General features: G+C 35.7%; 3 protein-coding genes across 3 annotated transcripts in view; 1 reads left to right on the top strand and 2 right to left on the bottom strand.

Annotated features, from left to right (window-relative positions):
* The window catches only part of LOC139138933 (receptor-type tyrosine-protein phosphatase kappa-like), a 42,601-nt gene extending 36,103 nt beyond the window's left edge, over positions 1-6,498 (top strand). Inside the window, exons 28-30 of the mRNA XM_070707555.1 lie at positions 5,030-5,153; positions 5,290-5,425; positions 5,645-6,498. Coding sequence (XP_070563656.1) covers positions 5,030-5,153; positions 5,290-5,425; positions 5,645-5,725 — 341 coding nt within the window. The 3' untranslated portion in view covers positions 5,726-6,498. The remainder of the gene's footprint in view (positions 1-5,029; positions 5,154-5,289; positions 5,426-5,644) is intronic.
* Positions 6,499-10,874: 4,376 nt separating this feature from the next.
* Positions 10,875-11,771, bottom strand: LOC139138057 (tripartite motif-containing protein 2-like). Its single transcript, XM_070706279.1, has one exon. It carries the CDS (start codon positions 11,769-11,771, stop codon positions 10,875-10,877), a length of 897 nt encoding a protein of 298 aa, XP_070562380.1.
* A 22-nt stretch (positions 11,772-11,793) lies between these two features.
* On the bottom strand, positions 11,794-12,570 carry LOC139138056 (tripartite motif-containing protein 54-like). The gene has a single exon (XM_070706278.1). The coding sequence runs from the start codon at positions 12,568-12,570 to the stop codon at positions 11,794-11,796; it is 777 nt and encodes a 258-aa protein (XP_070562379.1).
* Between the last annotated feature and the right edge of the window lie 1,069 nt (positions 12,571-13,639).

The following is a 13,639-nucleotide window of genomic DNA, read 5'->3' as shown; positions in this document are numbered from 1 at the left end:
ATTTTTGCCAACCTTTAGTATTGAATAAAGAAAATCAGTTTGACTCCAAAAGTGTCCTTTTGACTTCAAAGTGGTCCCCGGGAAAATCAAATGATTGTACACTCTGTCTGCTTTATTCAACTTCTTTTGCGTAAATGAAGCAATGTTCTAACTTGAAAAATTGAACATGCGACCTGTGAAGTATCAGGTATTACTAAAACTATAGTACACTTCTTTTTTTTGTCCAACTTTTAATATTGCATAAGGAAAATCAGTTTGGCTCCAAAAGTGTCCTTTTGACTTCAAAGTGGTCCCCGGGAAAATCAAATGATTGTACACTCTGTCTGCTTTATTCAACTTCTTTTGCGTAATTGAAGCAATGTTCTAACTTGAAAAATGGAACATGCTACCTGTGAAGTATCAGTTATTAATAGGACTATAGTACACTTCCTTGGATATTTGTCAACTTTTAGTATTGCATAAAGAAAATCAGTTTGGCTCCAAAAGTGTCCTTTTGACTTCAAAGTGGTCCCCGGGAAAATCGAATGATTGTACACTCTGTCTGCTTTATTCAACTTCTTTTGCGTAATTGCAGCAATGTTCTAACTTGAAAAATGGAACATGCGACCTATGAAGTATCAGGTATTAAATAGTACACTTCTTTTTTTGTCCATCTTTTAATATTGCATAAGGAAAATCAGTTTGGCTCCAAAAGTGTCCTTTTGACTTCAAAGTGGTCCCCGGGAAGATCGAATGATTGTACACTCTGTCTGCTTTATTCAACTTCTTTTGCGTAATTGAAGCAATGTTCTAACTTGAAAATTGTAACATGTGACCTATGAAGTATCAGTTATTAATAGGACTATAGTACACTTCCTTGGATTTTTGTCAACTTTTAGTATTGAATAAAGAAAATCAATTTGACTCCAAAAGTGTCATTTTGACTTCAAAGTGGTCCCCGAAAACTTGGGATGATTTTACGGTCTCTCTGCTGTATTCCACATCGTTTAAGTTAAAGACAGAATGTGTTGACTTGAAAAATGTAACATGCGACCTGTGAGGTATCAGGTATTAATAAAACTATAGTACACTTCCTTTTTTTGTCCAACTTTTAATATTGCATAAGGAAAATCAGTTTGGCTCCAAAAGTGTCCTTTTGACTTCAAAGTGGTCCCCGGGAAATCGAATGATTGTACACTCTGTCTGCTTTATTCAACTTCTTTTGCGTAATTGAAGCAATGTTCTAACTTGAAAAATGGAACATGCGACCTGTGAAGTATCAGGTATTAGTAGGACTATAGCACACTTCCTTGGATATTTGTCAACTTTTAGTATTGCATAAAGAAAATCAGTTTGACTCCAAAAGTGTCCTTTTGACTTCAAAGTGGTCCCGGGAAAATCGAATGATTGTACACTCTGTCTGCTTATTCAACTTCTTTTGCGTAATTGAAGCAATGTTCTAACTTGAAAATGGAACATGCGACCTGTGAAGTATCAGGTATTAATAAAACTATAGTACACTTCTTTTTTTGTCCAACTTTTAATATTGCATAAGGAAAATCAGTTTGGCTCCAAAAGTGTCCTTTTGACTTCAAAGTGGTCCCCGGGAAAATCGAATGATTGTACACTCTGTCTGCTTTATTCAACTTCTTTTACGTAATTGAAGCAATGTTCTAACTTGAAAAATGGAATATGCGACCTATGAAGTATCAGTTATTAGTAGGACTATAGTACACTCCTTGGATTTTTGTCAAATTTTAGTATTGAACAAAGAAAATCAGTTTGACTCCAAAAGTGTCCTTTGACTTCAAAGTGGTCCCCGGGAAAATCGAATGATTGTACACTCTGTCTGCTTTATTCAACTTCTTTTGCGTGATTGAAGCAATGTTCTAACTTGAAAATTGTAACATGTGACCTATGAAGTATCAGTTATTAATAGGACTATAGTACACTTCCTTGGATTTTTGTCAACGTTTAGTATTGGATAAAGAAAATCGATTTGACTCCAAAAGTGTCCTTTTGACTTCAAAGTGGTCCCCGGGAAAATCGAATGATTGTACACTCTGTCTGCTTTATTCAACTTCTTTTGCGTAATTGAAGCAATGTTCTAACTTGAAAAATGGAACATGCGACCTGTGAAGTATCAGGTATTAGTAGGACTATAGCACACTTCCTTGGATATTTGTCAACTTTTAGTATTGCATAAAGAAAATCAGTTTGACTCAAAAGTGTCCTTTTGACTTCAAAGTGGTCCCCGGGAAAATCGAATGATTGTACACTCTGTCTGCTTATTCAACTTCTTTTGCGTAATTGAAGCAATGTTCTAACTTGAAAAATGTAACATGCGACCTGTGAAGTATCAGGTATTAATAAAACTATAGTACACTTCTTTTTTTTGTCCAACTTTTAATATTGCATAAGGAAAATCAGTTTGGCTCCAAAAGTGTCCTTTTGACTTCAAAGTGGTCCCCGGGAAAATCGAATGATTGTACACTCTGTCTGCTTTATTCAACTTCTTTTACGTAATTGAAGCAATGTTCTAACTTGAAAAATGGAACATGCGACCTATGAAGTATCAGTTATTAGTAGGACTATAGTACACTTCCTTGGATTTTTGTCAACTTTTAGTATTGAATAAAGAAAATCAGTTTGACTCCAAAAGTGTCCTTTTGACTTCAAAGTGGTCCCCGGGAAAATCGAATGATTGTACACTCTGTCTGCTTTATTCAACTTCTTTTGCGTAATTGAAGCAATGTTCTAACTTGAAAAATGGAACATGCGACCTGTGAAGTATCAGGTATTAATAAAACTATAGTACACTTCCTTGGATTTTTGTCCAACTTTTAATATTGCATAAGGAAAATCAGTTTGGCTCCAAAAGTGTCCTTTTGACTTCAAAGTGGTCCCCGGGAAAATCGAATGATTGTACACTCTGTCTGCTTTATTCAACTTCTTTTACGTAATGAAGCAATGTTCTAACTTGAAAAATGGAACATGCGACCTGTGAAGTATCAGTATTAATAAAACTTTAGTACACTTCTTTTTTTTGTCCAACTTTTAATATTGCATAAGGAAAATCAGTTTGGCTCCAAAAGTGTCCTTTTGACTTCAAAGTGGTCCCCGGGAAAATCGAATGATTGTACACTCTGTATGCTTTATTCAACTTCTTTTACGTATTGAAGCAATGTTCTAACTTGAAAAATGGAACATGCGACCTATGAAGTATCAGTTATTAGTAGGACTATAGTACACTTCCTTGGATTTTTGTCAACTTTTAGTATTGAATAAAGAAAATCAGTTTGACTCCAAAAGTGTCCTTTTGACTTCAAAGTGGTCCCCGGGAAAATCGAATGATTGTACACTCTGTCTGCTTTATTCAACTTCTTTTGCGTATTGAAGCAATGTTCTAACTTGAAAATTGTAATATGTGACCTATGAAGTATCAGTTTTTAGTAGGACTATAGTACACTTCCTTGGATTTTTGTCAACTTTTAGTATTGAATAAAGAAAATCAGTTTGACTCCAAAAGTGTCCTTTTGACTTCAAAGTGGTCCCCGGGAAAATCGAATGATTGTACACTCTGTCTGCTTTATTCAACTTCTTTTGCGTAATTGAAGCAATGTTCTAACTTGAAAATTGTAATATGTGACCTATGAAGTATCAGTTATTAATAGGACTATAGTGCACTTCCTTGGATTTTTGTCCAACTTTTAATACTGCATAAGGAAAATCAGTTTGGCTCCAAAAGTGTCCTTTTGACTTCAAAGTGGTCCCCGGGAAAATCGAATGATTGTACACTCTGTCTGCTTTATTCAACTTCTTTTGCGTAATTGAAGCAATGTTCTAACTTGAAAATTGTAACATGTGACCTATGAAGTATCAGTTATTAATAGGACTATAGTACACTTCCTTTGATTTTTGTCCAACTTTTGGTATTGAATAAAGAAAATCAGTTTGACTCCAAAAGTGTCTTTTTGACCTCAAGGTGGTCCCCAAAGACTTGTGATGATTTTACGCTCTCTGTCCTGTATTCAATCGTTTATGTTAAAGAAAGAATGTTTTGATTTTACAATTGAATATGCGACCTGTTAAGTATCAGGTATAAATAAGACAAGAGTACACTTCCTGTTTTTTCAAACTTTTAGTAAAGAATAAAGAAATCAGTTTGACTTCAAAAGCGTCCTCTTGACTTCAATGGTGTTCCATGAAAATTCGGATAATTTTACGCTCCGCCTGCTGTATTCAACTTCTTTTAGGTAATGTATTACTTCAATCGCGTCACTTTCTATGGTAGGTATTGGATATCTTTGTAAAAAAAAATTAAGAAAAATATCCCCCTAAAATATTGGCCTCGAGCCCTATTCTGGTGTATTTTACATCTGTGCATTCGTAGCATAATGCTGAGGCCTATAGATTGCATTCGTGTCAAGGGATATCGCTTCAGAACTTTTGACAGACCCAAAGTATTCAATTACGCGAGAGGACAAACGTTGCAGAATTCGTGGACGTCGGCTCACGGGAAAACGGTTGAAAATACATGTTTATATTATTGAGGTAGCTAGCAGAAGTAGACAATGGGTCGTGAACTGACCAGTGTTATAGTACCGGTCGAAGTAAACTACCAAAAATGTCTATGGGCTGGCTTGTGGCGATGAATTTTTGACCCGCAATTGCGATTGATACGCCACAGCAATGCTGCAAATTGTATTTCATATCCGTTTATGTATTTACGAGCAGCGATTAGAATGACTTCCAAATATCGATATGACTTCAAATGAGTCATTTTATAGATAAGTCATGATTGATGTAGACACTAGCCCTCCCCATTGTTAATTCTGTGCTCAGCCCTTATTTTGTACATTTTTCCCAACTCTATGTATTAAATACTAAAATAGCAGCTGATATTACATCGGAAACGTCCGTGTGACAATAAAAGCGTCCATTATGCGGTAGGTGTCGTCAGACTTGAGTTTAACCCCCTATCTTACCGGACATTTAGGATGGGGACCACTTTGAAGTCGGGGACCACTTTGAGGTCTTCACATACGTCACTTTCAAATTCATGGATGGCGACGGGAGAGTGCCAATGGAAATCTTGCTAAGAAAATCATGGAGTTGATAACAAAGATTGAAGAAATAGAGATCGAAATGGGACCAATCACCGTGCATTGCCAGTGAGTAGTAATGCAACTACAGTTTGAGTTCGTTAGGAATGAATACAACAGGTGTTTATTTTCATGTAATGGCAGCTGTAATTACATTTTTGAAAAGCGAAAAGAAGTAAAAAGACTTCCTCAATTCTTTTTACAGTAATGGCATTGACCAAAGTGGTGTCTTCTGTGCCACTCTCTACGCCTGTGAACAAATCAAAGTAGATCAAGTGGTGGATATTTTCAACGCTGTGAGGTCTCTTAGAAATAACCGACCCCGTATGGTTGAAACCTTGGTAAGTAAGACTGTATAAGTAACCATAAAAAGTGTCTTTTACGTTATGTGTCAATGTACCTGGAAAATGAAAAGAATATTACTGAAAAGAAAAGAGACCACAAAAATCTACATGCAGAATAATACAGTGTGACGTCTTCTTTTCATATATTTTCTAGCGTTATGGTGTGCAACCTTATTAAAAGCAACTTTAAATATCTTTACGTCTCTATTTTCACAGGAGCAATATCGACTTTGTTATGAGGTGATGAAACTGTATTGTGAGACCAATATTCCGTCGTACTATAATCTCAAGGCCTGATGGTTTGAAGATATACTTCTTCAATCTGTTTTGACTACTGTGTCATTACCGTTTCTGTCATGGATAATTTGGACATAAAGAAACATAACCATATTACTGATTTGATGTTCGTGTAAATTGGGATCTCTTGACTGAATTACGTCATGGTGACTTGTTTTCCTGGGATTGACGTTATTCAAGATACATACATTAGTTATTTTATAATTTTGAACAAGTCTTTAACTATTAAATTTATGTATGAAGACTTTTGCTTCATAATCTGGTTGAATTTTATGATACATGAAGATATTTTAATAAATTATCTTTGAATCATATGAGTTGATTAAATGTTATAACTATGTTGTTAATTAAAAGTTAAGTACATTAATATTTTAATCTTGAGACTGTAATACTTTGAATTTCAACAGTGACTTTACGAGAAAGATTGCTTGAGGTCTATATTGACATATCCGAAATATCAGTAGTCCTGCTCTATAATCTGGTGTTTTATTTATCTCACAGAAAAACAATATGATACAAGACTTCTTTGTCGAATGTCGTAGAAGTGCTAGATATTACAGTTTCATTCTTGCTTATTATTTTACGAAGAATAGCAATAAGCAATTTCGTGTATGAAAAAGAGAATCTCAAATAGATTAACCAAGAGGTCATAGTACGACAGTGTGCCTTTAACATCTCTCATGATTTTTGCATTACGTTCATTTAGTCTTTACCCAGTCATTTCATATTTACGTTTGATTAAAAAAGATAAATAACATAAAATAACACTTTAATGGTATATTTGCTTAGAGTTATTGGTAAGTGTACCAATGGTGCAACACATTCTTTTTCTCTAATGATTCAATTTTAACTGTGATGACAGCAAAAACGTAAAGAGCGAAACACATAATACATGAGTGGGTGATTTTTCATGCAGTTTGTGATTTGCTTGCAATTCAGAGCTTTTGCCGTAAACAGGTTTAGCAAATAACGTGAAGTAGATTTCTTGAAGCTGTCAGAGAAAACATTTCACCATTGAAATGAAACATTAAGTCTTTGAACTCTCGCTCGACGTATAAAGTACATGCGATACAGGTACTATAAGGGATACAAGGCATACAGTAATGTGTTTGTCGACAGGGCCCTCTCTGGCAAAGATGGTATATATATATATATATATATATATATATATATATATATATATATATATATATATATATATATATATATATATATATATATACTCGAAGTGACTTCAATGTCGATGTTAATTGCCTTAATCTCGACATCGACACAATTATGACTTTTGTATTCATTCCTAGACAAATCAATATTCAGTTTTATCATCAACCGTATCCTTTTGACGAGTAACAAACATTATGTACTTATAAATAAAATAGCTTGTTGTAGCATTAAAAAAATGAATATATGTATACTTGTATTTATTGTTCTCTTAACTTGTTTTGTGTGAAAACTGATCCATAGCAAAAGCACCGAACACGTTCGGGCAAATATCTGCCTAATTCTATGAAATATGTTGTTGGTTACAAGCCTGGTCTTAAACGTTTTCACTTGCTTGCTTCGTCTTGATTTCCATCAAGCTATGATACATGCAATTTCCGGAATATTTTTTACATCGTTAGATGGTCAGATGTTGAAAGCATCGACGCCATGCCACGAATTGTAAAATATGCGTTGGAACTGACTGTACGCAAATTTAACAAACAGACCTGTAGCTTAGATATATTTGACATAAATACATAGAGATATTCTTTCGTCTTCATTTGGTTTTTTCGTGTCTCTCTGTTCTACGTAGCAATAAAATCGAGCAATGCCTATAATTTATCGGGCACCTAGTTGCAGATTTCCGATAATGTATAGCATCTGCTATGTGCCTGAAGGAAATTTTATCATCGCCAAGTGCATTACACTCATGGCGATCCGGTATTTTTGTTTCGTTTTGTTTATCGTTAAAGTGGGTACAAAATGACGTAACATGAGATGACAATATCAAACAAATAATGATATTGTCCTATAACAAATAATTTCACTTGCACGTCAATAACATCCGAAACAGGTATAAATCTGATTATTTATACACAAGAGAATCAAGAAAGAGAATCAAGTTATGTAGGTTATGTAAGGAGGGCTAAAGATAAACTCTAAAGCAGTGGAGTGGATTGACTTCCAGAATGTGTTCATATCGTCGCTTTTCACAAACTGCACACAATTGAATAAAATGTCTATATACAATTACGTCTATCTGAACTTTTGACTCAGAGTCATATTTACTCTCTTTCTAGCGTCAATCACTGATTCTGCCAGATCTCTACAGATTTCAGCAGGGTCTACCGTGTACATTTTTGAAAAATCTTACCATTAAATAAAAATAAAGAAATAGTGTTTCTATAGGGTGTTTGTGGTTTATGAACAAATTGGTGGTGGTGTTGATGGTGATGAGGAGGGGGAGAAGATGGTGATGGTGTTAGTAATGGTAATCTTGTCACGCTTCTGGTTCGGCTACTAGTGATGGTTTATGTCATATCAATAGTTGGGACGCAATTAGCAAAGACTGATCGTGTGCGGGCGCTCCGTACCTCCGCCTCCGTGTTTTCGGGGGTGGAGGTACGTAGCGCCCGCACACGACTGGACTTTACAGTCTAATGACGAATAAGAAACCCTGCTAGAAAACTGGATGATTTGTTGATACACATTCTTCAAACAGCGCCACCAATATTCAGGATCAGTGATGTTTTTGGCAACAACTTAGGATCATAGTGTGGTTCGCAAAAACAGGAGAACGTGGCGACAAAAATCCATTATTAAGAAAATCATCCAAGCATACTACTGTAGTGAATTAGTTACGTTTTTTATGAATAAATAGACTATATTCAATGTGTATTGTAGCAAATATTATGTGTCTGGCGATTATATAGTTTTGAACCTGTTTGAAAAAAATATGGAAACGTGCAGTGCAATCATTTATTGAAAAAGGTATGATAACATAGTATTCCAGCAAAATACTCATTCTCCGACAATAATGTAAACGTTTTAGATACTTTAGAGGATGTAACCATATAGTACAGTAGCTTTCCTGATACATGTTACATTACTTTGACGTCTTAAGAACAGACTTCAAACCGTACTTAATTTGTATATTTCATAGTATCACTTACACTTACAATCCTGCAGAAAGGCATTAAGTATCTCATTAAATAATTCGTGATTCAAGTCACCGACAACTGTTACACTCGAATTCCTAAAGTTACAAAACATGAACCTGAAGTGTAGTGCTATGATCATAATATGCAGTACAACCGGAAAAGGAAATCTTCTCAGGTACGAGGAGGTACCGTGGGGCATTGATTAGAGTATCGGATTCACTTTCAGAGGATGGCGGGTTTGAGACTCCAGCACGGTGTTGTGCCCTTGAGCAAGGCACTTTACGTCCTCATTGCTCCATTGGGTAGTGGGCTATGGGTACCTCATCCCGTAATTGAGCTTTCGCCTGTTGGATGATGGATTGAATAAAGATAAAAACAAAAAACAAATACGATGTTTGAAATGCTAAAAACTTACAACATTGCTATCCTAAAAAGAGTATGTAGATAAGTAAATGTTACATCGAAGCATACTATTTTCATTTTTTTTTCTAAATCAAAGACACAGGGAAAATTGTTCAACAATTGATAATTTCTACTTTTTCAACAATTTATTTCCGATCAGTATGATTTTACCGACTTTAAAAGATTCATGTGACGTTTCAATTTCAAATTGAAGAGGGAAACGTAATCGGTAGTATGACAATTACCATTTTATTTTTATTTGAAAATCAAAGCCACAACACAATGTATATGATACAGATAATATTTTATGGTTTTCTTAAAATTCCATTGTAAAATAACAATTGAAAATAATTGTAAAAAACAATTAAGCTTAAAATAATACAATAGTAAATAGAAGTAGACATGTCATTATTGATTGCGATCACCACATTTATCTAATTTTGGTAGCTCTGAACACATAAAACAGTAGTGCTTATCAAGTAGTGAATTGTTATCGGTGCTTTTCAAGGAAAGAGCAAAGTGACAGATAAGGCTTCATTTATGGATATCAGTTTTGAATTTTGAAAATTTGTACTATTCTGTGGCATAAAAATTTATTCAGATTATGCCTCGAAAATTTTCCATCTCAAAATAATTGCATGTATCTTAACAATTAAAACTGTCGTAAAAAGTACATTATCGTTCCTCCGAAATGTTGTCAAGTAACTCACTCCATACCTGTCTGTGTAAACTTATCATCATTTCTCAAATATGGTGAATTACATTGAGCAAGACATGTACACATTTCTTGTAAATATTATCGAAAACACAATCGATAAATTATCACAATGACACATTTAAGGTTTAATTATCTTGCTTAAACACACATCATAAGGTCTTATCTTAAAGGTCGTCCGAAAAAAACACTCATAGATAACGTTTGGCCTTTGAAGTGACATATTAATCGATTTGTTTTATCCACAGTAAGTTCCGTATTATAATGTCAATAATATGTTAAAACGTTAGTGACTTATCTTTAATAATGTTAACAATTACAGAAGTATAAAAATAGAATAAGTAAAATAAGTGTATCACCAGGGTATTGAAGATGATAAAAATGACAAAAGTGAAAGACTGTGATGATAACAAACAGTAAGGATTGGAATACTGTAATATGCAATGTTCATGGTAATTTCATCGTTCTTCATAGTTCATATTGCATGTATCAATTACAAGTCAGTGGAGATAAGAATTACTAGAAAAATACAACAAGCGAAATACTCTTAGCGATTTACTAAACTTTGAGAGTTCCAAAATATCTAAAAGTTTACGAGTACAGGATCTGTAGTTGTCTCATTATGGGCGTAACAATTGATATAATCTTAACATTTTTAGATTTATGATAGTATGATATGCATTGTTGTAACCTGGAAGAAGAAAACACTATGCCAACAAGACAAATGTTTCTAATCATAGTACACATGTAATGTAGAAACACACATTTTTTTTACTATATCAGTAATACTCTGTGACCAGTACTTTTAAAATTTCTTGTAACTGTTACAGTACTCTACTGTATACTAACACCTTAACCTTGGAATGTTCGATGCAAAAGTGTTATCTCGTCAATATTCAAAGACTTTGATCGAGTAATCTCCCAAATCTGCCACAGCCACTTTCATATCTTCTGTCACAAGTAACCCGGTCGCTCGTTTTAGACCGACATCTTTGCTGTTTGCGATACGCGATACAAATTTGCCTTTATGATCAAATTTCTGAACGAAATTTTTCTTTCTACTACAGGCATACAGATTCCCCTCTGTGTCGGTCACTAGCCCTTCTGGAAAGGAGAACTGACCATCGCCTTCACCAAAACTACCAAATGCAAACATAAACTCACCGTCTTCATTAAAGGCTTGGATACGGTGGTTGCCCCAGTCGGATACATATACTACCCCGTCAGAGCTCACATGCAAGTAATTTGGCCCTTCGAACTGACCATCGTCTATTCCATAACTGCCAAATGATTTAACATATTCCAAATTACTGTTGTACTTCCTGATGCAGTGGTTTTCCTTGTCCGTACCTTTAGCGACAATTCCATCCCAGTGGGCGACATACACACTTCCATCAGCGGGACTAGTAGCGATGCGCCAAGGGTATGGATTCTTGACATTCTCGTCGCTGAGGTATCTTTCAAAATCACCATTCTCCTTATGAACGGCGATTTTCTTGCCACTCCCATCGATGATTAAGTATTTACCCTCCGCCGACATTGCAACATCAAGGGGTTTGAAATTCAATTTGATTCCTGGTTTTGGTTTTCCATTTTTATCCATTACTTTGATTCTTTTGTTACCGGCATCAGATATGATTAATTCACCGCGCTTATTAACCGTGACGTTCAGGGGATAAAGGAATTTGCTAGTTCCTCGTCCTTTACACCTTATGATTTTCGCCACAACTTCCTTCTTTCCACGACGTGATGCCATATCTGTTTCGGAGCAAGTCACTGTCGTCATAGAGATAAGTTTGTGATGTAATTTAAAGTCTCATGCTGGTTGATATTAGCAGAGACGGTGACCCATACTGCGCCAGTGCTTCTACCAGACGAAATTCGCTCGTCTGTTGTTTCTGCTCCCATTTATCTCTTTGACGTTCAGATTCTGATTGTTCCGTTTTCTTTTCTATTTGTGTTTTCAGTTTTTCTGTAGACCGTTCCTCTTCTCTTTTTGCCTTCTCTTTGATCTCTTTTTCTTTCTTTCTCGCTTCCTCTGCTTCCTCTCGACATATTTTGCATCCCTCAGCCTTTTCTTTTTCTCTCACCTGGCGTACAAGGTCCTTCAACTCCTTGATGTACTCATTGGCCGCCTGCTGCAGTTGACCGCGGACGTGTTTATCACTTCTGTGTTTGATATTAGCGCAGTCTGTGCACAGTGCCACTTCACAGGTCTGGCAGTAGATGTTCACTTCATTTGTCGGATGGACGCTACAGAACACTTTTTGACGCAGAAGATGATGGAATGGTTTCTCGTTGTCGTTGTCTGTAGAACGCTGTTTCGAAATCCAATCCATTACCGTGTTGACGAAGCCGTTGTCTTCCTGCCCCGAGACTCCGCCATTATGAAGCGGACAAGGGAAGTCGCATGTAGGACAGATCAGTTCACCCTTTCTCTTCACCAGTTTGATAAGACAAGGTTTGCAGAAGGTGTGAGAGCATAGTAAGCGTTTAGGTCCCTTGAACGGCTGCAAACATATTCTACAGTGAAGAGATTTCTCCAGCTCATTGAATACCTTGTTCGATTCAGAGGCGTCTGCCATTGCTGTAACATTTGACCAAACTGAAACGTTGCTAACGCTGTCGATCTTGATATACCAGGAACCCATTCTGACCCCCTATCAGACAGTTACTTAAACTGGTATATGACGAAACAGTTTCCATACAATAGAAAATATGCAGAACGTCATCCGATTTTCATGCTGATAGGGGTATATCACTAGGCAAGCTACCAAATTACTATTACGTGAGTCATGTCTGACAAACCTCATCGCGCAGGTCACAATGTCACACTCAAAACAATACACACCCCTTCGTTGTCATAGAGATGGCTAGTTGTACTTTAATCGCACATGTAATACTAATATATCTAGCAGGCAAGTTGTCACTAATGCAGTAGGTTGCCTACGTTAACAGTTCACAGGATGGACACTATAAGAAATTTACATTGATGACATTTCACACAAGAAACCACCATTTTTGAATGAGAGATATTCAAGATATGCAAAGTAGATGTCGGTATGCGATAGATTTACAGGTCATACTTGATATTAGCACTTTGCTGTTTTAATCTTCCACAGCAATCGCTATTTATACAAATATTCATCGTCAAAGAAAGATAAAAATGATAAACAAACAAAACAGGTGCAATGATTTTGCATTGTGCATTGGTATTTTGTTTCATTGTATGACCTATAAGAGCATTTTCCTAATGGCTATTTACGTGGTAGACCCCAAAGCTCGTATTATTTATTGTGAGTTGTTGTTGACAACGATGTTGTCATTCACGTCACTAGGGTTCTGTACATGTGATGTCAGGCGTTGAAAATGGCGACCATAATCGATATATTTAGGAGGTTATCAGTGTTGAATGAAATAAATTGTATCTCTGTTGGAAAGAAATGTCGCACAAATATTACTTTGTTGTTTTCCTCTTAATTTAAATCATTAAAAACCCAGTTGATTCCTTACAACACCGATAAGCGAAGCCAAACAATGAGTTGCATGATTCTTAGTCATTACCAATCAGGGCAAGCGTTAGTTGGAATTTTGTCAAAAGGGTAAAGCAAAGAGACTGTGCTCTAACATGGCCGTTGAATTCATGCACTCGCA

This window comes from Ptychodera flava, chromosome 8, assembly GCF_041260155.1.
Source record: "Ptychodera flava strain L36383 chromosome 8, AS_Pfla_20210202, whole genome shotgun sequence".
NCBI lineage: Eukaryota > Metazoa > Hemichordata > Enteropneusta > Ptychoderidae > Ptychodera > Ptychodera flava.
This window is presented reverse-complemented; position numbering and strand designations above follow the sequence as displayed.

Coding starts and splice junctions, on each gene's coding strand:
- LOC139138057 (XM_070706279.1), bottom strand. CDS start 11,771: ATGACGACAGTGACTTGCTCCGAAACAGATATGGCATCACGTCGTGGA.
- LOC139138056 (XM_070706278.1), bottom strand. CDS start 12,570: ATGGCAGACGCCTCTGAATCGAACAAGGTATTCAATGAGCTGGAGAAA.